Genomic DNA, 25703 nt, shown 5'->3' with positions numbered 1-25703 from the left:
ACCCATTGGCATGGCCAAGGAGCAGAACCACAGCTGACATTCTACCTCAAAGCTGCAGGAAAGCTCAAGACACATCGCCTTGTATTGCATTAGTTCTTCTTCAGGCCGGTCAAGACCAGGTTTGGAGCTCAGCTTGTTCACATCTGTTTCCAAGTCATCATCCTGCAATGGAATATTCAAAACATATGTTACCAACAGGCATATGTTTACTCAAAACGTATGCCATCCTGAGAAATATCGAGACAAGCTACAGATGTGATTCTTCAGAATCATGGGCACAGTTCTCTAGCCTCCAAATGATAGGGCTAGCCTAGTCAAGGATAATTTAATATGTAAGATTGTATTTCTTAAATAAAAAGAAAGAAGATAATTTTTCTCAGCATTCATGTCAGTATTTATCAACATTCATCACAAATAAATAATTTATGCAAAATGAGATGAACTGGGTAAACAATATAAATTGCTTTTATCTCATCACCACTTTCTTCAACATAATTGTAATTGTAATATTTATTCATCTATCTACCGATTTAAATAATTCTTTTTGCAAACATTTAATGAGAACCAACTATGAAAGGGTACTAGCCTAGGTACTGAGACCCAGAGATAAGGGAACAGACCAAAGTCCATGATTCCATAGAACTTGCCTCCTAGTGAGAGAAGGAAGACAGGAATTAAGAAAGCAAATGCATGAACAAGGTGACTTCAAAAAGTGATAAATGTCATGAGAAGAATGAAAGGGGGTAGAGTGATTATGAGTGAGGCGGGGGTACAAGAAGCTGAGGAAGTCACATTTTAACTAGACCTAAATGATAATGAGGGCTAACTAGGCAAAGACTTGGGGAAACGAATCGCTAACCGAAAAAAAAAAAAAAATACAAAAATGGCTTAAATTTGCTTACAGAAAGAAGGTGGCTGAATGTACACAGTCACATACAGAACAAGAATGTTTATGTATGTCTAGCTGAATCACTTTGCTGTACATGAGAAATTAACAACACATGATAAATCAACTACACTTCAGTAAAATATATTTTTTTTAACTTTTACATAGAAAGCAGGTGGTTGAAGCACAAAGCCTAAGAGGAAGCCTGGAGGAGTCAAGGTGATGCTGGAATTCCCAGGCTCTGTAGAGGAGGTTGTAACCCCCGCTACACCTGTATCCCTTTATCTCTTTGTACATCTACAAGTTTACCAAGTCACCACCAGCCTTTTCTTCATTGGACCGAGTAATCCCAGATGCTTTATTTCTTCTTCTAGATCATCATTTCATAATAGTTTTACAGTGACGGTGACTCTCCTCCAAACACTTCTCTATTTTCCAAAGGTTATAGATTCATATGGAGAAAGGACACCAAGAATCAAACAGTTTAATCTCTTCATCTCTCTGTGCTTCTCCTAGATCAAGTTTCCCTAATAAAATGGTGGCGGGGGGAAGAGGGGGGTTGCGGATTCTACCCTATAGTTTACAAGTTTATTTTGTTAGTTAAGGAAAAATCTGAGTGTCCTGAGAGTCTGGATTATTCTTCCCTAAATCAAATAAATTGTGAAAATAAATGTTTATATTCCTGATTCAGGGAATAAAAATGCAATATGTCATCCATCTTCTGCAATTTCCCTCCAAACTTTAAATTAAAAGAAATATAGATTCCCATGAGGTTGATATAACAATATTTTCAGACCCAAATTCTTTAGCCTGGTATTAGAAATTCCAACACTTATCCTTTCCAGCTTCATCTGTCAGATCCTCCTTGCTTCCACCACCTCTGCTCCAGCCTCAGCCATACCCCGAGGTGGCATACCCCAGTGAAAATGCATACCCCCATTTCCATACCCCAATGGAAATGCAACCTGGCAGGCACTGAGAAGCATCTCCCCACCAGCAAGTAAGGCCAGTATGTCTGGTGTGAAGAGTGTTCGGTAACCCATGAGTTTCAGGCTAACTAGGTGACCTACTTAGCATTAGAGCCGAAGTTAGCAATCTATGGATTTCCCAGGTGGTGCTAGTGGTAAAGAACCTGCCTGCCAGTGCCGGAGATAGGAGAGACGCAGGTTCAATTCCCTGAGACAGGAAGATCCCCTGGAAAAGGGTGCAGGAACCAACTCCAGCATTCTTGCCTGGAGAATCCCATGGACAGAGGAGCCTGGCGGGCTATGGTACACAGGGTCACAAAGACTTGGACATGACTGATGACCCACTGCTTCTATGTGTAAATACAGTTTTATCATAACACAACCATGCCCAGTCATTTATATATTGTCTATGATACCTTTCTTAGTGTAATATAAAGTGAAGGACTTGTAAGAGACCATTACTTTTTAAAAAAATATTTATTTATTCATTTATTTCTTTGGCTATACCAGCTCTTAGTTGCAGCATGTGGGATCTAGTTTCCTGATCAACCAAGGATCAAACCTTGGCCCACTGCATTCGGAACTTGGAGTCTTAGCTACTGGATCACCAGAGAATTCCCCCAGAGATCACTTCTGGTCTTTAAAGATTGAATCTTGGCCTCTGAATCTCCAGGCATTCAGGCAAGTTGTCAGCTCCTTCCATATTTTATAAATACCATTTATATTTATTTAGCGGTAGACCAACTTCTCTGCACTCACAGGAACCCAGACAAGTGTCATAATTTAGGGATTCTGGAACCCATATAACCCAGATCAGGTCCTTCCTCCTCAGAATGGACCTTTCCAATACTGACTCTGGCCAGCATTAGATTTGCATTCAACACCCTTTTTGAAGGGACTAATTTGAATTCTGGCAGACACAATTCCCAAGTTGACCAGATTGATTTCTTTGAAGATAAAAACTGTGTCTCATTTGCTGTTGTATCATAATATCATCCCTAAGAACTTAGCCTGCTGCTGCACACATGAATCATACCCAAGAAAATACCCAAAAGAAACAAAAAGTTCAAGAGGAGGAAAAAAAAGAAGGAAGAGCTTGAATTCACTCTGTACATCCTTCTCTTCTCCAGGGTCTGTCTAAATCTAATGTTTATTTTCATGAAGGAAAAAACATGGCCAACTCCCAGTTGATATTCATTGCAAGTTTTCCTTCCTTATGATGACACTTTTCAATCAAAGAATAGCACCCAACCATCCACTCTCAAGACCCTTTATAGATACAAGAAGTTCCTTTTTTTTTTTTTACATTTTGAAAAAAGTTTTATTTTGAAATTATTTCAAACTTACAGAAAAGTTGCAGGAATAGTACACAGGATTCCTATATTTCCAACCAGATTCCCCAAGTTTTAGTATTTTGCCACATCTACCTTATCATCCTTATTGTAATTCTCTCTCTCTCTCTCTCTCTCCAAGAAGTTCCTTTTAATCATTCTTTCTAACAGACTCCCCCCAGTTAGCAACTAAGATTTTTCAAATAAAAAGGCTGTAAGTTAAAAGCCTGGGTCACTTCTCTGACCAGAAATAAATATTCCTGGCTTCTTGCCCATATGCTGCTGCTGTTGTATCGTTTCACTCATGTTCAACTCTTTTCATCCTGTGGACCATAGCCCACCAGGCTCTTCTGTCCATGGGATTCTCCACACAAGAATACTGGAGTAGGTTGCCATTTCCTCCTTCAGGAGATCTTTCTGACACAGGGGTCAAACCCGCATTTCTTACGTCTCCTGCATTGGCAGGCAGGTTCTTTACCACTAGCGTCACCTGGGAAGGCTTGGCCACATATCGAGGAGAAAACGCTGCTGTCTTCTCCTGGGGAAAACAAGTTTGCTGGGGCACCAGTCCCCTGACTTTTGCAACACCCCCAGAATCAAGCCCTTACTCCACTGTTTCTCTGTTTCTCTACAATGCATGCTCACGCACTAACTTTTCACCTTCTCTTTGGCTTGAAGGCTCTTAATGAATTATTTCCAGGGCCTCACTCATTTGTCTTATGCTTCCTTCCCAGCTGGATTTATTTATCTGTTTAGATTCCACTCCATCCCAACCCACCATCATCTGCAGAGCCAGGGGTGGGGGCAGGGAGATGGTCTGAAAGCTCCCCACCCCACAACCCCATGCCATGTAAAGTCAGGCACCAGCCTGCAACTTGTCCCTTCACATCAGATACAAGAGATGACTGACGCTCCGCATCAAACATTCAGTTATCAAAGAGCCCGCAAGAGGGGAGGGAACGTGGCATTGATGAATGACTGCAGCAGCACAGTATTATTCGAATAAGTCAGCAAGCTCTCCATAGGCCTGCACCGGCAAGCTGCAGCAAAGAGCCAGTCTGCTTCTGATGACTTCAAAAATGATTCTGCTTATCAACAGAACCCTGAGCACACCAGAATATCAATCACAGCCTTAACTTAGAGACCTGGTTAAGAGGTAGACCCTCTATGTCTGGTACTACCAATAGCAAGGTGGGTGATTATTATGATAGAGAATGCAAAAAGTCCCTTTCTCTCTAGGTAGATATGTAGGTGGGAGAGAAGGGAGGGAGGAGGATGGAATGATAGATGGCTAGACAGATGAACAGATAGATACAGGTGAGCTAGATAGACAGATATAGATAGGTAGGTAGATAGATGTGAGATACATAAATTGACATATAGATGATAGGTAGATAGATAAATATATAGATAGATAAAGGTGAAATACATAGAATTACAGATAGAGATGATAGGTAGGTAGGTAGGTCGATAGATACACATGAGACAGGTAAATAGATATACACATAATAGGAAGGTAGATAGATGATAGATATATCAACAAATATAGATGATAGATATATAGGTAGGTAGATAAATAGATATGCAATTAATAGAAAGACAGATAGATGATAAATGAGTAGATAGATAGATGATAAATAGATAGACAGATTTTTAAACTCAGACTTCATCTCCAGGAATGTCATAAAAGCTAGCGCGTACTTTTTAGTCTTATTTCCCAGGTGTCAAAATTAAGGAACTATAACTTGAAGGGACTTGTTCATGGCCACCAACAGAAATGGAGATACAATTATAACTCATAGATGAATTATCATTTTTCTAGAGCAGTAGTTCTCAACTACAAGGTGATTTCTGCTCCCCCGCACCTCCACCCCCAGAGATATGTGGCAAGTCCTAGAGACAGTTTTGGGCTCCTCGGGTGACTCGAGGATACAGGGGACTCGGGTGTGATCCCTAGGTCAGGAAGATCCCCTGGAGAAGGAAATGGCAACTCATTCCAGTGTTCTTGCCTGGAGAATTCCATGGAGAGAGGAGCTCTGAGGGCCACCGCCCATGGGGTCGCCAAGAGTCGGACACGACCTAGTGACTAGACAACAAGAGACAGTTTTGTTCATGACTGAGGGGTCAAAGTGGTGGGTGTCACCAGCACCTTGGGCAGTGAGGTCAGGGATCCTACTAAACATCCTACAATGCACGAGGCAAGCCACCACAACTAAGAATTATCTGGTCGAATGCCAATAGTACCAATGTTCAGAAAGCCTTTTCTAGAAATGCAGTCAGTAAATGGCACCCCACTGTCCCTATTGTTCACACATTTGCCTACGGCTGCTTTTGTGCTACAACAGCAAAGCTGAGTCATTGTGACAGAGGCCGAAAGGTCCACGAAGCCTACAGCAATGATCATTTGACCTCCCCTAGAACGTTTGCTGACCTCCACTCTATAGCACAGGTTATCAGTGACAGAGACCAAAAGGCACCACTTCCCTGCTGGTTAGGATGTTCACAATACAACCCAAGGGAACACAGCTCACTTCAACTCAAAGGTAAGTGGAGTTGCACAACACAGTGGTCCTGTGTGTACAGAGTGAGTAGAAGAGGCTAACTTACAAAGGTACTGAAGATCTACCAGAAAGATCTCCATGGTCTCTTTGCCTGAACATCATTCACACCTATTAAATACACCAACCAGGAGTGTCTACCTGAGGCTCATCCTGATGGAATACTAGTGCCTAATAACAGATAGCTTCTGATGTGGCAATAAGACTGTATAGGACCTACCAAGATGAAAATGACAACAGTAGCCATCATTAACTGAGCATCAGTACCTGCCGGGCCCTGGAGTAGAAGCACAATGTGAAAGTCACTCATCCAGGCTAGAACACTGGAGTGGGTAGCCATTCCCCTTTCCAGGGGATCTTCCCAACCCCAGGACTGACTCAGGTCTCCTGCATTGCAGGTGGATTCTTTACCAGCTCAGCCACCAGGGAAGTCCAAGAACACTGGAGTGGGAAGCCTATCCCTTCTCCAGGAGATCGTCCTGACCGAGGAATCGAACCAGGGTCTCCTGCATTGCAGGCAGATTCTTCACCAGCTGAGCTACCAGGGAAGCATAAAAGTATGTCCTTACAATTTACTGTGGGTTCAGCTGAGCATAGAAAAGGGCATTTTCCTTTGAGAATTGTTTGAGAATTGATCATTTGAATCAAGGGCAAGTGTACCTACTTCCTCTTTCACATCTTCAGAATCTGAGTCTTTGTCCTCTTCTTCCTCACCATCATCTTCATAATCTTCTAAGTGGGGAAAAAAAACAGAGGTGGGTTGGGATTCTTAGAACACAATGGTTAGTACTTTTTCTCACAACTAGGAGGCTATTATTAAGTGCACAAACCTCAATTATTGAATGTGTAATTTGTGCAAATATAGGCACACAAGAGCACTATCTCATGAAGTCTAAGGTGCTGCCTCACGCTGAATGCAAAATGAGTGCAGAATAAAATGACACATGGCTCCCCAGATGGCTCAAGCCGTAAAGTATATGCCTGCAATGCAGGAGACGCAGGTTCAGTCCCTGAGTTGGGAAGATCCCCTGGAGGAGAAAATGGCAACCCACTCCAGTATTCTTGCCTGGAGAATCCCATGGAAAAAGGAGCTTTGCGGGCTATAGTTCATGGGGTCACAAAGATTTGGACAGGACTGAGCAACTTAGCAGGCACGTGGACCATTCTGGATTCCTCCACCTGATTTAGAAGTAGTTATGCAACTCACATTGCCCGAGTTTAGTGATCACATACGTATCAAAGCTGCTGTAATGTTGACAGCACTTTGATTGACTCCCTAATTTTAGTATGAAGGAACTTATTTAAAACAAAAGTCCAAAGAAAGCATCCAGTGTCATTGCGACAAGATGATGCCTACAGAAAATCTGTTCCCTGAAAAAAGGACAAAGTTGAAAAGCACTAGAATCTTCTGACAACAAAATCTCCTTGGACATTGGACAACCACACTGTCAAGTATTCTAACATGACTACTGTGGGGTGAAAGTGAAAGTGAAGTCGTGTCCGACTCTTAGCAACCCCATGGACTGCAGCCTACCAGGCTCCTCCGTCCATGGGATTTTCCAGGCAAGAGTATTGTAGTGGGGCGCCATTGCCTTCTCCTGTACTGTGGGGGTAGTAAATAGCAAAAGTTTAATTTCAATTCCATCCTTAGGGCAAATTCATTCTAGAACCAGTCTGCACAGTTGAGGGACTCCATCATGGGACTGGAAATAGATTTTCTTTTTAATCAGGTGAGATGACTACACAGTCATTCCATCAGTTCAGTTCAGTTCAGTTCAGTTTCTCAGTTGTGTCCAACCCTTTGAGACCCCATGAACTGCAGCACACCAAGCTTCTCCGTTCATCACCAACTCCTGGAGCTTGCTCAAACTCATGTCCATCAAGTCAGTGATGCAAACTGGCAACAGTTAATAATAAAGGACAAAATTAATGAGCGTGGTGCTATGAAAAATTTGCCTTTTCATTCATCTCTCTAATTAGCTTATTAGATAATCATGGTTAATCTGTAAAAAAAAAAAACTGATTCTTTCATCCACATTCCTCTGAAATATTATCCAAATGCAAAAATTCATCATAAAGCTTATAGCTATGAGCAAAATGAGTACAGAACAACTACCCACACATTGTGTATGTGCTTAGTCACTCAGTTGTGTCTGACTCTTGTGTCTGACTCTTTGTGACCTCATGAACTGCAGCCTGCCAGACTTCTCTGTCGAAGGGATTCTCCAGGCAAGAACACTGGAGTGGGTTGCCATTTCCTCCTCCAGGGGATCTTCCCAACCCAGGGATCATACATGCATCTCCTGCATTGGCAGGTGGACTCTTTAGCACTGAGCCACAGGAAGATCTGTATATCCACATATTTACCTTCAGTTAGAACACATGGAGTTTTGGAGGTGATGATCCCAGGAACTGGAAAAGAATAAGTGCTGCTGGTTGTGACCAAGGGAAGTGGACTCTTAGGGTAGCATTGTCTCAGGATCTGAAGAACAATGGAGATGACAGGCTCCAGACTTTGGTCATCCAGGCAGTTCTAAACAAAGAGAATATCCTATAAGACACCACCATCTTGTCCAGAGCCCCTTTGCTATAATGGTATTTTAGGTAATGAACTACACACAACCTAAATGCACAGTAAATATCTTTAAGGTATACCATCTAATCTGAACATTCTAATGTAGCATTTTGTCTAATGTAGAATCTGCTTTGGTCCAGTCTATCATCTACATTTTTATTTCTCTTTTACAGCTCATATATTACTGGGGTGAATTTAATTTGAAAATAGACTTGAAAGATTTTCAAGGGAGGCTGCACCTAAGGTAAGTTATTGTCTAGAAGAGCTGATGGAAGGAAAGGAAATGACATCTTCCTTCAACCATCCATGTGTCACTGTGAATTATCCCCTAAATTAGAGAATGAGCAGCTGAACTGATAGAAGTTTTACTGTTCTCTTTCAGCTATTATCTGAGGGGAAAATATCAAGGAAGATGTAAAATATGAAATCAGAAGAAAGATTAAGAGAATCCCAAGCACCTGAATTAAATAGCATGCTTCTTCTCAAAGCCCACAGTGTCGATCCCTCTTGGTAGCTACACAAAGCAAAGAAAATTTGAGTTTGCAAGAGGTAACATTTTGATACTGATGGAACATGACAAGATTCTGCTTTTCAGGCGCTGTAAGAAATGTAAGAACAAGTATACTAAACTGAGAGAGAGAAAGGGAGTTGGGAGTGGTCAGGATCTCTTTGGCAAAAGCATGACCATTTTCTTCAGTCTCTTAGTAACATTTTGTCTCCTGATTTGGTACAGAGAGTTGATTAATGAAAGCCTCCAGTGTGACATTCTTAAAGGAACCCTAGTAAGCTCTGAGGCCAATAAGTCATAGCAGGAGATATGGAGGATGCTTTAGAATATGCCACAGGGCAGGGACTGTCTACAATATGCCCTGCATGGTACCTTCAGGCCCACATTATAGGAAGCCCCACAGGAAAGAACATGGAGGGAAAAAAGTTAATAAAATTTAAGCCATGAATTTAAGCTACCCAAATGACTTCAGAGTAAAATAAAAGTAAGCCAACTTTCAAAACATAAATTTCTTAATACAATCAAGAATGACTGGGACTTCCCTAGTGGTCCAATGGGTAAGACTTCACCTTCCAATGCAGGAGATGTGGGTTCAGTCCCTGGTCAGAGAGCTAAGATCCCACATGCTTTGCAATCAAAAAACAAAAACATAAAAGCAACGAAATCAATATTGTAACAAACTCAGTAAAGACTTTAAAATTGGTCCACATCAAAAAGAAAAAAGAATGCTATCTCTCTTCAATGTGCTCAAATAATACCAGTCAGGTAACCTGAACCAACAACAGGAAACACTTTCCATGGAAAATAAATTAGTTGAGGCTATTTCGCCACCAAAAGTAAGACTTAGTTACTCAGTCATGTCTGACTCTTTGCGACTGCAGCCCACCAGGCTCCTCTGTCCATGGACTTCTCCAGGCCAGAATACTGGAGTGGGTAGCCTTTCCCTTCTCCAGGGGATCTTCCCAACCCAGGGATCGAGCCCAGGTCTCCTGCACTGCAGGTGGATCCTTTACCATCTGAGTTACCCAAGAAGCCCACCCCATCACTGGGACTGCTCAAGTAGTTTCAAGTGCTTGGTGAAAAGTACAAGGATTGGAAAAAGAGGGAACTGAATGTGGACAATGAAGAGAGGTGAGTGAGGTGGATGTGATCAGAGGTAACGCTCTGAGTTACAACTTTAGGAGGTATGGAGCCAAGTCCAGGCCAGGGAACTTGCTCAAACCTGCCAGCGCTCTGGAAGCCAGGTCTGTCTATGACGTCAGTGGTATCACTGCTGCTGATGGAAACAGTGTTTTAGTTGCTGTGGGATGGTGCAGGTGAAAAGCAAGTGAAAGGATGGAGTCGAGTCCAAGTGTCCTGCTGGGTTACACCATGCCATGAACTGACTTTGGGTGATTATGTCTTCAGAAACCTAGACATTAGGGATAATGTTATATTTGGTGTCTGCTCTACTCTGGAGAAAACATTTATGAATTTGAAGGTGATCCTGGGACTGATACTATGTATAGGATAGACAACTAACGAGAACCTACTGTGAAGCTAAGGAAGCTCTACTCCGCGCACCAGGTGACCTAAATGAGAAGGAAACCAGAAGAGAAGGGCTGTATGTGAGCGTGTGGCTGACTCACTTGCTGCATGGCAGAAAGGAACACAAGACTGCAAAGGAATATGTGCATGAGTGCTCAGCTGTGTCCAACTCTTTGCGACCTCAGGGACTGTAACCAGCCAGGCTCCTCCATCCATGGTATTTTCCAGGCAAGAACCCTGGAGAGGGTTACCATTTCCTACTCCAAATGCAACCATACTCCAATAAAAATTAATTAAAAAAATAAAGATGATCCTTGAGTCCAAGTTATTATAATAGAAATGCCTAGGTGGCAACCCACTCCAGTATTCTTGCCTGGAGAATCCCAGGGACAGAGGAGCCTGGTGAGCTGCCGTCTATGGGGTCGCACAGAGTCAGACACAACTGAAGCGACTTAGCAGCAGCAGCAGCAGCAGATCCTTCGCCAACATTTTCCTAGTCTTAATGCATCATGATCAAGACCCAGGTGAGGCAAGAAAGGGCTCAGGACACAAAATTTAAGTGGGCATGCACCCTTTGGCTCCTTCCAATGCAGGGTAGGTGCTTGTGTTGTGTACAATCAGATGATAAGACTCCAAGATATAGGATCTCTGTGGACAAATATCTCAGAACTGGGGCAAAGGTGACATCTATAGGCTCACTCTTCCCATAACTCCAAATCATCCACCTGCTACTTGAAAAAGATGATGAAATACAAGAATGCTTAAGACATTCAACTCACGTTTAATATCATTGAGTCAGCTGTGGGATGATAAAGATCTTACTTTCATAAGACGTAAGTGAAATAGCGTATAGCACACAGCTCAGATCAGAGCAAGGTCACCTGAATTCGGATCCTTGACTGCACCCCAGTGTTCACTGCAGCACTCTTTACAATAGCCAAGACATGGAGGTAACCTAAATGCCCATCAACGGAGGAATGGATAAAGAAGATGTGGTGCATGTGCCCAATGGAGTACTTCTCAGCCATAAACAGAATGAAATAATGCCACTTGCAGCCACATGGATGGACCTAGAGAGTATCATACTGAGTGAAGTAAGTCAGAGAAGGAGAAATATTGTATGACATCCCTTACATGTGGAATCTAAAAAGAAATGATACAAATGAACTTATTTACCAAACAGAAAGAGGCTCACAGACTTAGAGAATGAACTTACAGTGGCCCGGGGCGGCGGGGGCGGGGGGGAAGTAAGGGATAGCTAGAGAGTTTGGGAAGACCATGTACTCACTGCTATATTCAAAATGGATCACCAACAAGGATCTATTGTAGAGCACAGGGAACTCTGTTCAATGTTATGTGCCAACCTGGATGGGACAGGAATTTGGGAGAGAATGGATACATGTATATGTACGGCTATTCACCTAAAACTACCACAACATTGTTAACTGGCTATACACTAACATAAAATAAAAAGTTAAATGTTGGGGGAAAAAAAAAAATCCTGGGCTGATGATGACTAACTGTGCATCCTGGAATCCTGGTAAGTTACTACATACAAATTCTCTTTACAGCTTCCTTATCTGTAAAGAGGAGATACTTTCAGAACCTCTCTCATAAGACTGTGTCTGAATTAAATGAGTTATACGTAAGATGAGTGCCTAATAGTAAACACTCGGTAAGTGAGCTAGGAGGATGCCAGGAGGCATCATTAGGTTCATAAAATCTCATAAGAATCTGAAAAGATCTTAGGAGACCACTGCTAACTCACGGTGGAGTCCTAGAAACAATCCTCACAATAACAAAATGAGATGTTCTAGTGAAAGAGGCGCTCAAGGAAGAAACGGCCCTGGGTTTAAGCTCCAGATCTGCTTTTCACTGGGCTTCCATGGTGGTTCATTGGTAATGAAAGCACCTGCAATGCAGGAGGCACAGGTTCGATGCCTGGGTTGGGAAGATCCCCTGGAGAAGGAGACGGAAACCCACTCCAGTATTCTTGCCTGTTGGAAATCCCATGGACAGAGGAGCCTGGTGCACTATAGTTCATAGGGTCACAAGCAGACTTAGTGACTAAATAACAACTGCTTCTCACCAGCCAAAGCCATCAGCATCTCCTGCCTCGACGCTCATGGTCTGATTTCTCTGCTTCCCTCCTAACTCCTCCTCCTCTCACGCCCTGGGATACTCCTCGGCAGTGGCAGCCAGCATGATCCTTGACAAGTTGAAATCAGTTTGAAAGGAAGTAGAGTTTCAGTTTTGCAGCATGAAATGAGCTTTGGAGATTGGTTATACAAGAGTGTAAGGTACTCAACACTACGGGACTATACGCTGAAAACTGGCTAAGATGGTCAACTTCATGTTAAATGACTTTTACCACAATTAATTTTTTTTAAATTTTTTAAAAATGCTTATTTATTTTTATTTATTTGTTTCTTAGTTGAGACACGTGGGATCTAGTTCCCTGACAAGGGATCGAACCCAGGCCCTCTGCATTAGAAGCTTGGAGTCAGCCACTAGACCAACATGGAAGTCCCTAATTTAAAAAAAAAAAAAATTAAGCATAAATCCTATTAAGTCACTCCCCTGCTTCACATCTGAGAGAAATGAAATCTGAATTCCTTTCCATGGTCTAGAAGGTTCTACATGATCTGGTCTTCCCAAACTCTCCAAATCTGTCTTTTCCCCTTCTCTGTACCTGCTTAAAATCTGATGGAAATAATATGTATTTTTATTTTTAATGTGTTTAATTTATATTTAATGTATTTAATCTGATGGAATAAGATGTATTTTTTATCATGGTTCAGGGTGCTCCAGACACTCTGGTCCTGCCTATGTCTCCAGCTTCACCTCACTTCTTTCCTCTCCTCCTCCCCATGCTTCTGCCCTACCCACAACCCCAGCACCTGAGGGACGGCCCGTTCGCCTTTTTTATCCTCACTCTGGAGCCCTCACGGTCAGACCTTCACTTTCCTGTCATTCAGATTTCAGGCTCTGAGGATCGCTCTTTCACACCAGGCTTAGAGTGGTCCCTCTCCTTCCTCCCTCTCTAGAAACTTTCCAAACATAATTGGCAAATTCTAAAGCCCAGAAGCTTCAATTCAGGCTTGTCTTACATAGAAAAACCTTTGGGTTAGGACTTTCTGGCTCATCCTTGCCTAGGTCTTTCCTCTTGCCTGACTCTCCAAAATGTCTTAGTGGTTTCTCAAGTTGGACACTGCATTCCTATCCCCTCTGTACCTCCTGGCTGGCTCCCTTGCACTTTCAAGCACAAACCAAGTTTCTCAAGGTGTTCTGGCCATGACTTCCTTCTCAAAGCCTTCTCTGGTCAGCCAAGACCAAACAGAACTCTCCTTCCTCTGCAGAGCTTGGCCATTTCCACTCTGGCATCCCACCTGCTGCCTTTACACTTTCAATTAATTCTATTGGAGTATAGTTGCTTTACAATGTTATGTTAGTTTCTGCTGTATAATAAAGTGTATCAGCCATACATATATATTGCTGTTTAGTCGCTAAATCGTGTCCAATTCTTCTGCGACCCTATGGACTGTAGCCTGCCAGGCTCCTCTGACCATGTAATTTCCCAAGCAAGAACACTGGAGTGGGTTGCCATTTTCTTCTCCAGGGGATCTTCCCAACCTAGGGATTAAACCAATATCTCCTGCATTGCAGATGTATTTTTTACCATTGAGCCACCGAGAAAGCCCCACATATACGTGTATCTCTTCTTTCTGCCCATTCAGATCACGACGGTGTGTTAAGCAGAGTTCCCTGTGCTATACAGTAGGTTCTCAGCAGTTATCTATTTTAAATACAGTAGTGTATATATGTGAATCCCAGTCTCCTAGTTCATCCTAGCCCTGCTTTCCCCTCTTGGAATTCATATATCTGTTCTCTGTGTCTGTTTCTCTATTTCTGCTTCACGAATAAGTTCATCTATAGTATTTTTTTGGCTTTCCAGATGGTGCAGTGGTAAAGATTCCACCTGCCAAGGAGGAGACCCGGTTCGATTCCTGGGTCAGGAAGATGCCATGGAGTAAGAAATGGCAACTAGATCCATTATTCTTGCCTGGAAAATGCTATGGACAGAGGAGACTGGCAGCAACATTCCATGTGGTCACAAAGAGCTGGACATGAATGAGCGACTAAGGACACACACATGTAACATTTTTTTTTCTAGATTCCACATGTATGTGTTAATGCACAGTATTTGTTTTTCCCTTTCTGACTTACTTCACTCTGTATGACAATTTCTAGGTCCATCCTTGTCTCTGCAAATGAACAATTTCATTCCTTTTCATGGCTGAGTAAAGCAGAGACATTACTCTGTCAACAAAGGTCCATATAGTCAAGATTATGGTCTGCCCAGTGGTCATGTATGGCTGTGAGAGCTGGACCGTAAAGAAGGCAGAACACCAAAGAACAGATGCCTTTGAACTGTGCTGCTGGAGAAGACTCCTGAAAGTCCCTTGGACATCAGGGAGATCAAACCAGTCAATGGTAAGAAAGATCAACCCTGAATATTCACTGGAAGGACTAATGCTGAAGCTTAAGCTCCAGTATTTCAGTCATCTGATGTGAACAGACTTTTCATTGGAAAAGTCCCTGATGCTGGGAAAGATTGAGGGCCAAAGGAGAAGATAGCCTCAGAGAATGAGATGACTGGATGGCATCAGGTATACAATGAACATAAACTCGGGCAATCTCCAGGAGGTGATGAGGGACAGGGAGGCCCGGTGTGCTACAGTCCAGGGAGTAGCAAACAGTCGGACATGACTTAGCAACTAAACAACAACAACAACAATATTCCATTGTAAATATGTACCACATCTTCTTTATCCATTTCTCTCTTGATGGACATTTAGGTTGCTTCCATGTCCTGGCTACTGTAAATAGTGCTGCAATTTTTAAAAAGGCTATCATGGCTTACTCTTGTGGTTCTCAAAGTAAGGGCCCCAGACCAGCAGCTTTAACATCACCTGAATACTTATGAGAAATGCAGAATCTTGTCCCTCAACTCAGATCTAATGAGAAACTCTGGGAGTGGAGTCCAGTTATCTGCACATAAACGAGCACTCTGGGTGATTATGACATATGATTAAGTTTCCAAACAACCAATCGTAGCAATGTTTTAGGTCTCAGAAGCTGTTCTGGCTCCAAAGAGTGAGTGGCCCCTTTATCTGATTATCTCATACAAATTTATTCCATCTGCAATTATCCATTTCTCCAAATTGGTAACTATCTCAAACTATTTCAGGGCATCCTAGTGGGGGTTCTGTTTTAACCTTACATCCAAATGGTCAGCATTCTTTCTCCTTTCTTGTGCAAAGTTCCAGTAAGATTCCATTACGTTACACACAGCCTCCCTGCATTATGGACAATGTGATCCTCTGAACATTTAAAGGATGCTCAGAGAATCTGTGCAAGGATGCAGGACCCAGGAAACAAAGAGGTGGGGTTATTGAGAGAGAAACATGGCAAGCAGTGACCTCAGCAGCCAAGTGAAGAACACTATGATGGGCAGGAACTGTGGGAAGGACTCAAAAACAGTTCTTTCTCAGTCACTTTCACGCCTAGTAGACTTGTAATGACACCACAAACACCAATAAAAATGGTACAGGACAGCGGTTCTCCAAGTGTGATCCCCAGTCCAGAAGCAGCAGCATCACTTAGGAACTTGTTAAATAGGCTCCATCCCAGATCTACTGAATCAGAAGCTCCAAGGATAGGGACCTTGCCACCATATAGCGGCTTTGATCACAGTCAACTTGGAGAACCTCTGGTGCATTTTACAGAAGCTTGGGCTCTTGAGTAAGACCATCATATATACACTAACATGCACAAAACAGCTAGCTAGTGGGAAGTTACTGTATAGCTCAGGGAGTTCATCTCAGTCTCTGTGATGACCTAGAGGGGTGGGATGGGATGGGAAGGGTGGGAGGGAGGCTCAAGAGGGAGGGGGAAACTAACATAACATTGTACAGCAATTATAATTCAATTTTAAAAATCATCAATTTCAAATCCTTTAGGTAGGTAGTGTTAGTTGCTCAGTCATGTCTGAGTCTTTACGATCCCATGGACTGCGGCCCATCAGGCTCCTCTGTCCATGGAATTTTCCAAGCAAGAATACTGGAGTGGGTTAACATTCCTTTCTCTGGGGGATCTTCCCACCCCAGGGATCAAACGTGGGTCTCCCGCATTGCAGGCAGATTCTTTACTATCTGAGCCACCAAATCCTTTAAAAATATTGAAATCAGAAAGTCTGCATAAGCTGCTATGCCAGTCTTGGGCTATAGTAAGCATTCAACACAAATTTCCTCCCCCCTGCCTCTTCCATCTCTTCCTTCATTTTCTTCTTCTTCCTCTTCTTCTCCTGCATTTTCAGTGTTATCACCATCAGCTGCAGCGGCAGCAGCATAATATGCAATAGTGGCCAAAATGACATCCCCAGATCCAAGGTTTCCACGTTGGCCATCCTGCAGTTCCCGTGCCTTCTCTGGCAGGAGAGGGGAGAGGATAGATGTGAAGCCCCAACTCTAGCACAGCTGCAAAAACATCTGTGCTCAGAGCCCACAGTCCAGGTGCTGGGAGGTTCTGCAGGCAAGAGAAACCTGGCCACCAAGTGCAGAGTCTGCCTCCCTCACATTCTGCTTCCAGTCCCAACAGTAATTGAAGGCTGGGAGCTCGTTGTAAATTTGCTTAATTGGGCAGTTGAGGTCTTTATCGACCTGCTGAGGAACTGCTTCTAGAAGCCTGCTCCTAGGCTCACAGCCGCTTTTATGCCTGGGCTTCACTTCGCATCTTCTCCACCCTCTCCGTGTCAAAGACCTGTACCTCTGGGATCAACATCTCTCTTTTCTGCTCTTTGGCTATTTTAAAAAAAAACACACAGATATGAGAAACAGTCAAAAATACAGAGGGAAGGGGCAGAGCTGCTGGCTGCAGCACCCAAGCCGGAGTAGGGGGCTGTGAGAGATCAGCAAAGCAGGGGGCAGTTTCACAAGCGCTGGGAGAAATTCGGGATTTGAGGAACACAAAGTATGGTGCAACTTGGAAAAATTCAGAGCATTTCCTCATCCAGAGGGACAGAATGGAAAAGGTAGCTATTTCATGACCGAGAAGCTCTGAAAACTATAATGATGGAGAGAAACCCAGAGGTGATAGCAGACAGAAAATCAGATATTGGCTTGCAGCACAATATTATGTTATTGTTTAGAGGGGAGAAAGCTTTTAAAAAATGTTTAGAGTCTATGGATACCATGGTTGGAAAACGGCACTCTGGTTAACTGCTTCATTACCCCAGATGTACTTAGGTGGAGAGAAATTGGAAGGTGTCCAGAGAGAAGCAATGAGACCAATGAAAGGAGTGCAGAGACTAATATGAAGACATTAAGCATTGTTTAGGCTTCCCTGGAAGCTTAGCTGGTAAAGAATCTGCCTGCAACACAGGAGACTCCACTTTGATTCCTGGGTTGGGAAGATCCGCTGGAGAAGGGAACAGCTACCCAATCCAGTATTCGTGGGGTTCCCTGGTGGCTCAGCTGGTAAAGAATCTGCCTGCAATGCGGGAGGCCTGGGTTTGATCCCTGAGTTGGGAAGGGAACAGCTACCTACTCCAGTATTCTGGCCTAGAGCACTTCCATGGACCGTATAGTCCATGGGGTTGCAAAGAATTTGACACCACTGAGTGACTTTTATTTTCACTTTTCAAGCATTGTTTAGTCGCTAAGTTGTGTCAGACTCTTTTTTGACACCATGGACTGTGGCCTGCCGGACTCCTCTGCCCATGAAATTTCCCAGGCAAAATACTGGAGCAGGTTGCCATTTCCTTCTCCAGGGAATCGTCCAGATACAGGGATCGAACCCCATTTCTCCTGCATTGGCAGACAGACTCTTTACCACTGAGTCACCAGGGAAGTCCAAATAAGAAGACGGAAAGGAACATAATGTGTGTGAAACACGGCTGCTTTGGCCCCAACAGAGGGTGGGTGAACAGACGATGGGTGCTTGGGAGGCCCTCACATAATCCATGGAGGACACATAGGCAGCCTTGCATGATGGTGCCTGCGTGTGTGTTAGCCACTCAGTCCAGTCCGACTCTTTGCGACCCATGGACTGCAGGCCACCAGGGTCCTCTGTCCATGGGATTCTCCAGGCAAGAATATTGGAGTGGGTTGACAGTCCCTTCTCAAGGGGATCTTCCCGACCTAGGGATCAAACCCAGGTCTCCTGCATTGCAGGCAGATTCTTTACCATCTGAGTCACCAGGGAAACCCACGATGGTGCTTACATTAGCCCTAATCAAGTGAAATTAAGGAATGTATTCTTTGGTTGAAATCCAGGAAACCCTCAACACATATTCCACTAGGGCACAGATCAGTGACAGCTTTTGTAGGTGCTACTCCCTTTGCTTGGGATGTTCTTCCTCTTAAACTTGGCATGACCGGCTCCCTCAATAACTCAAGTCTCAGCTTAGGTGTCACCGACTCAAAGACCTGACCTCTCCAAGAGAAGACCTTCTCTCTGCCCACGCAGGAGTCACTGTGGACCTCTGCCCTTCCTCTATTGATCCCACAGAGCAATATGAAATTACCTTCCAGACTGAATTATTTGCTTCCTTATGTCTGACTCTTTGCTGGAACATTTGCCCCCAAAGGTCAGGGATCTTGTCTATCACATCCACCGTGAGGTCCCAATAACTAATCACTATTCCAATAAACACTCGCGCTCATAAAGCAGTGAAGTCATGGCAAATACCCTGCTAAAAGAGATGTGTCTAGGTTAACTTATCCAGGCCATGTAGAAAACCTAGATTTTATCACTTTCATTTTTTTTTTAAAGAGGAAGAAGGCTGAAACCCAGAGAGATTGAGTCACTGCACAGCAATAGGCACGAGATGTGAGATCTAAAGCCAGGTTCTCTAGCTTTAAAATCAGCACTAATGCATGCATGTGGAGTCTAGAAAAATGGTACGGATGAACCTATTTGCAGGGCAGGAATAGAGATGGAGATGCAGAGAACAGATGTGCATGGGATGGGGATGAATCGGGAGATTAGGATTGAAGTATGTGCTCTGCCATGCGTAGATTGCTGGAGAGGATCTGCTGAATAGCACAGGGAGCTGGGCTCGGTGCTCTGTAATAACCTAGATGAATGGAATGTGGGGATGAGAGGGAGGCTCAGGAGGAAGGGGACATATGCACACACGTGGCTGATTTACTTCGTCGTGCAGCAGAAACTAACACTGTAAAGCAACTGTACCCCAATAACAAAACAGCAACGCTCTGGATCCCGGCACGCAGTGTGGACCCCCTGTGCGTGCGTGCTCAGTCACGTCGTGTCCAATTCTGTGCGAGCCCATGGACTGTAGCGTGTTGGGCTCCTCTGTCCATGGGATTCTCCAGGCAAGAATACTGAAATGGGTTGCCACACCCTCTGCCAGGGGATCTTCTCAACCCAGGTGTACCCAATGAATATGTATTAAATAAGTGAGTCAATCAATACACGAGTGAGTGAAGGAATGAGGATTTGAGTCCAGAATATCTGCCCAGAGCAAGAAGCAAGAAACATACTGAGATTTCCCAGCTCTGTGAAGGGTGAGTCCTAAATGACATCCTTCAGATGCCATCCAACTACAGAGGCAGTCCCCGTGCAGATTACCTGTATGGTGCTGAAAAGGATCTCCATGCCCTGAGCTGCCAGGAAGGCCTCCCTGCCCGACCGGAGCTTGGCAATACGCTTGAGGCAGAGCAGAAGTGCCCAGCGGATCAGAATGAAGGAATTGGCCGTGTCGTGGCTGTGCCAATCCTGATGCAGCCTGAGCAAACTGAGGACGTAGCCTCTGTTCACTGCTCTGCGGCTGTTAGACTCTGAAACCAATGGGAAAACACAACATCAGTCAAAGGCTCTCTTGCGTACAACCCCCTGAGGATGCCCCAGTGCGTGTGCATGCTAAATCCTCTTAGTTATGTCAGACTCTTTGCAACCCCATGGCCTATAGCTCACCAGGCTCCTCTGTCCACGGGATTCTCCAGGCAAGAATACTGTCTTAAGTTGCCATGTCCTCCTCTAAGAGATTGTCCCCTCCCAGAAAATACTAATTAACCATAAAAGGATGACACTAATTTTCCAATGTATAAACTGGTATCCAGTGGCAGATATCAGCTTAATCAAGTGACCAGGGTCAACAACGTCAGACAAGATGTCCTGAGAAAGACACAGCATCGCTTGAGCTTTACTACTATGGTATTCCTGAACCAAAATGCATAACCTGAACATAACCACGAGAAAAATCAGCAAACCCAAAATGGGGGATATGCCGTACATATCTGATCTACACTTTTCAAAAATGTCAAAGTAGTAAAAGGCCAAAAAAAAAAAAAAAAAGATCAAGGGATTCAGCTAACAAAGACCAAAAAGGCATGACACAGGGATATATGTATACATGTAGCAGAATAAAACTCAATATTCAGAAAACTAAGATCATGGCATCCAGTCCCATCACTTCATGGCAAATAGATGGGGAAACAATGGAAACAGTGATAGACTTTATTTTCTTGGGCTCCAAAATCACTGCAGATAGTGACTGCCACCATAAAATTAAAAGACGCTTCCTCCTTGGAAGGAAAGCTATGATCAACAGAGACAGCATATTTAAAAGCAGAGATATTACTTTGCCAACAAAGGCCCATCTACTCAAAGCTATGAGTTTTTCCAGTATTCATGTATGGATGTGAGAATTGGATCATAAAGAAGGTTGACTGTTGAAGAATTGATGCTTTTGAACTGTGGTGTTGGAGAAGACTCTTGAGAGTCCCTTGGACTGTAAGGAGATCAAACCAGTCAATCCTAAAGGAAATCAACCCTGAATATACATTGGAAGGACTTAAGCTGAAGCTTAATCTTTAATAGTTTCACCACCTGATGCAAAGAGCCAACTCATTGGAAAAGACCCTGATGCTAGTGGAGGACTGAGGACAGAAGAAGGGGACGAGAGAGGATGAGATGGTTGGATGGCATCACTGACTCAATGGACATGAGCTTGAGCAAGCTCTGGGAGATGGTGATGGACAGGGAGGCCTGGCGTGCTACAGTCCACGGGTTTGCAAAGAGTCGGATGTGACTGAGCAACTGAACAACAATAGCAGATTCATATTACTGAACAGCAGAAACTAACACAATATAACACAATAGCAAAGCAACTATACTTCAATAATTTTTTAAAGATATGGCATGTAAGTACAATATACAATTATAATTTAGTCCCTGGACCAAAAATAATTTTTTTTTTCTTTTCTTACATAAGGCATTAGTGAAGCAGTTGGTGAAATCTGAATAAAGTGTTTAGATTAACCTAGTGTTGCTTTCCTGCTGGCTCCATGGTTAAGAATCTGCCTGCAACGCAGGAGACCTGGGTTCAGTTCTGGGTCAGAAAGATGCCCTGGAGAAGGGAATGGCTCCCCACTCCAGTATTCCTTCCTGGAGAATCTCACGGACAGAGCGCCTGTTGGGAGTCCACGAGGTCACAAAGACTGAGCCACTAGCACACTTCCTTACACACTGTTTCTTCTCAGGTGGTTCAGAGGTAAAGAACTCACCTGCAGTGCAGGAGACCTGGGTTTGACCCCTGGTCGGCAAGATCCCCTGGGGAAGGATCCCTGGGGAAGGAGAAAGCAACCCATTCCAATGTTCTTGATGGGAAAATCCCATGGACAGAGGAGCTTGGTTGGCTATAGTCCATGGGATTGCAAAGAGTGGGGCACAGCTGAGTGACTGAGCATGCACCCACATATCAGTTCAGTTCAGTTCAGTCACTCAGTCATGAACGACTCAGATATTATGTAAATGTATATCATTGGATTTTGATAAGCTATGCTTAGGTAAGTGAATATTCTTGCTTTAAGGAAATCCACAATTGTGCATGTCTATAACTTATTCTCAAATAGTTCAGAAAAAGGATAATTGAGGGTGGAGGAGAGAGAAGAAAGGAGAAAGAGATTCACCAGATTTCCATTCCTTTTTCTTCAGTCTCAGTGGACTTGGGATATGGTTATTTGAGCAAACTATAAGGCTCAATCCAAATGAAAAGGAAAGGACCCTGAGTGAGAGACATAATGTCGGGAAGGCTGTCGTGTGTAACAGATGTGTGTTTTCCCGAAAGAGACTGGAAGCCAGTTTATATATCATCAAGGGGTTGGCTCCATCTGGGAAAGCAATTTCTTAGAGTCAAGCCACCCAACAAGAGACTGGACTCATATGGTGATGAGCAACCTGGCACCAAAAATACCCAGACAGAGGCTAGAAGTCGACCCAGCAGGGATGTGAGGATGGGGCTTCCTTACATCCTTCAGGGAGCTGTAATAGTATGATCTTACAGTGCCTTTCCCCTCTTCCACACCACAACTACAGTTTCTTTAATTTTTTACATTGGAATATAGAAAATTACCAATGTTATGACAGTTTTAGGTACATAGCAAAAGGACTCCTCCATACATACACATGTATCCATTCTCCCCCGAACTCCCCTCCCATCCAGGCTGCCACATAACATGAGCAGATTTCTGTGTGCTGTACAGTATCGCTGTATAGTGGAGTTATTCAACGTACACACTTGAAGCTATGTTTAAAATGGAAATATAGCAAGTGTGTACATGTTGTTAGTTGAATGACTCTACCTGAGGCCTCCCGTAAGACCACTCTGATTGATGTCTGGTTTCTTCATTTTCCCAAGATATGGTCTTTTATCTATTTTTTAAATATTATTTATTTATTTGGCTTCCCAGGTGGCACTAGTGGTAAAGAACCTGCCTGCCAATGCAGGAGATGGAAGAGACACAGGTTTGATCCCTGGGTTGGGAAGATCCCCTGGAGAAGGGTGTGGAAACCCACTTCAATACTCTTGCCTGGAGAATCCCATGGACAGAGGAGCCTGGCGGGCTATAGTTCATTGGATCGCAAAGAGTAGGATCGGAGAAGGCAATGGCAACCCACTCCAGTACTCTTGCCTGGAAAATCCCATGGATGGAGGCACCTGGTAGGCTGCAGTCCATGGGGTCACGAAGAGTTGGACACAACTAAATTGCCTTAGCAGCAGCAGCAGCAAAGAGTAGGATACAACTGAAGTGGCTTAGCATTTATTTATTTGGCAAAGTAACGTCTTAGTAGTGGCACTTCAGATTAATTGTTGCAGCAGACTCAGTAGTTGAGGCTTAGTTACCCTACAGCGTGTGGGATCTTAGTTCCTCAACCAGGGATCGAACCCATGTCCCACACATTGCAAGGCAGGTTCTTAATCACTGAATCACCAGGGAAGTCTCCTCAAGATACAGCTTAAATTCTCTTTGAAGAAACAAAGGGGGGAGAACGGTCTAAGATACTTCTCTCAACAGCACACATACTCCAGTTTTCATGTTAAACTCCTCACCCTACAGGGTTGGCAGACAACCAACTACTTGTGGATTAGTTCAGACCTACTTAGAGGATGGGTAGATCCTCTCTGGATTGCGGTTCTCTCTGCCCTTGTCAACTAGGTGCCCTGTAGAACTCTAACCAGCTGACTCTCAGGCACAAGGGCCCATATCTTTTATCTTGCAGCTCTGTGCTCTCAAGACTACATGTCTGCATTATCCATACTGTTTACACTGGTTTATAGACAATCTATGCTTCTGGCCGAGTGTGAGAGGGAAAGATCCCTTGGGCTGTAATTGGAAAAGCAAAGTTTCAGCCCCGAGTCAGATTTTTCCCTAAGACCATGTAAATGCCCATGAGTAAAAAAGAAAATGACATAGAAATTGTGTTTTATTCCAGAAGGGTTTTCTCATAATGTTAATAGAATTCTCCTTTTATCCAGCTTGTTTGTCAAATTCTAAACTGTCAGGCTTGACTGAGCCCCACTGAGATTATTTGACCCATTTGTGCAGTTTTTTGTTTTGTTTTTTTTTTTTTTTTCCACTTTTCACAACATTTCATTTAGCCATGACCCTGAACTGAGAGCAATGAGCTTTACTCACTCTGTGATGTATTTGTGGTGGACAGTTTAAATCACCTTCATTACCTCTTTTAATGAATTATTCTTTTGTATCAAAAGTATTTCTCTTCTCGGCTGATCATGGCCACAAAGCACTAGAGTTCTTTACTGCCTAAATGAGGTTCCAGCCTAGCCAATATCTGCTGTTTAAAAGAAAATTGAGGATTAAGTAGGAGGCATTAAAGCAAAGTATCGCCTGCTAAGAAGATGACAGAATGGCAAAAAACAGTGCACAGAGGCCCCGTGGCAGTAGGAGGTTAAGGATTTCTGTCTCATCTGGTTTAAAGGTATGAGACGAACAATGTGTTATCCTCATGACCTTCATCTCTGGCTTTGTGGGGAGGGGGAGGGAGATATGGGGGGAAAAAATCTTTAATTATCTGCTAGAAAAATCCCTTATCAAATCCCCATGATTTTATTCATGGTTTCCTGCTAATCTTCAGCAAGCTGTCATGTTTACTAACATCGAAAACAGCTACACCTCTCCCCCACCCCCAACCCTAAATCAGCCAGTCTTTCTCTGGGGATGGCTTGGGAGCTTTGCAAAAGTCAATATGCATCTAAAACCTGGCCAAGAGGAGAGTCATCAAGCTGAACCAACGCAGAGAGGACCCAAAGAATGAAATGAAGGTGGCTGGAATCAGCAGTTTCCAGGAGTTCCAGAAGGTTTAGGGGGAAGACAGTGCTTCTCCTGGGGAGGCCAGATAGCAAGGAGAAGATGTGGGCTTTCATACGCTGTTTTGGGCGAGCTCAGGGTTTGGGGGCGGGCAGGTGAGGATCCTCCAACCCCCTTTAAAACTGACAAGCTGCACTTTAGCCTGTTTATATAAATGGCTTCCTCCTAAGATTTTCTTGGGAAAAAAGTTCCTGTTCTGTATTTTTTTTTTTAATTTCTGAAATGGATTGGTTTATCTTAAGCTGATTGGAGGATGGAGTGGAGTGGGTGGGCAGAGAGGACTGCTGAGAACCTTTAATTTAACAGCTCATCCTCAATTCCTAGGGCTTCCCTGGTGGCTCAGAGGTAGAGAATCTGCCTGCCAATACAGGAGCTGTGGGTTCGATCCCCTGAGTCAGGAAGATCCCCTGGAGGAGGGAATGGCAACCCACTCCAGTATTCTTGCCCGGAGAATCCTCAGACAAGACCGAGGAGCCTAGCGAGCTACAATCTATGGAGTCACAGAGAGTCAGACACAACTGAGCAACAGAGCACCCAACTCCTACTTCATCCAAAGGTGTTATGTCTCCTGTCTCCATCAGCCACTCCTTGGTGGGCTCCTGCTGAAAGTCTTCCCTGGCCAGTTTTTCTGTGGCAAGCCCACATCCTGGTCAT

General features: G+C 43.7%; 1 protein-coding gene across 1 annotated transcript in view; it reads right to left on the bottom strand.

Moving 5' to 3' along the window:
- AGBL1 (AGBL carboxypeptidase 1) overlaps window positions 1-25703 on the bottom strand; it is a 595368-nt gene that overhangs the window by 486429 nt on the left and 83236 nt on the right. Inside the window, exons 6-9 of the mRNA XM_070477529.1 lie at window positions 20008-20206; window positions 8111-8276; window positions 6408-6475; window positions 46-162 (exon numbers count right to left, since the gene is read on the bottom strand). Of these exons, the coding sequence (XP_070333630.1) occupies window positions 46-162; window positions 6408-6475; window positions 8111-8276; window positions 20008-20206 (550 nt within the window). The remainder of the gene's footprint in view (window positions 1-45; window positions 163-6407; window positions 6476-8110; window positions 8277-20007; window positions 20207-25703) is intronic.

Source organism: Odocoileus virginianus, chromosome 16, assembly GCF_023699985.2.
Source record: "Odocoileus virginianus isolate 20LAN1187 ecotype Illinois chromosome 16, Ovbor_1.2, whole genome shotgun sequence".
NCBI lineage: Eukaryota > Metazoa > Chordata > Mammalia > Artiodactyla > Cervidae > Odocoileus > Odocoileus virginianus.
The sequence above is the reverse complement of the archived record's forward strand: the minus strand, read 5'-3'. Positions and strand labels throughout refer to the sequence as shown.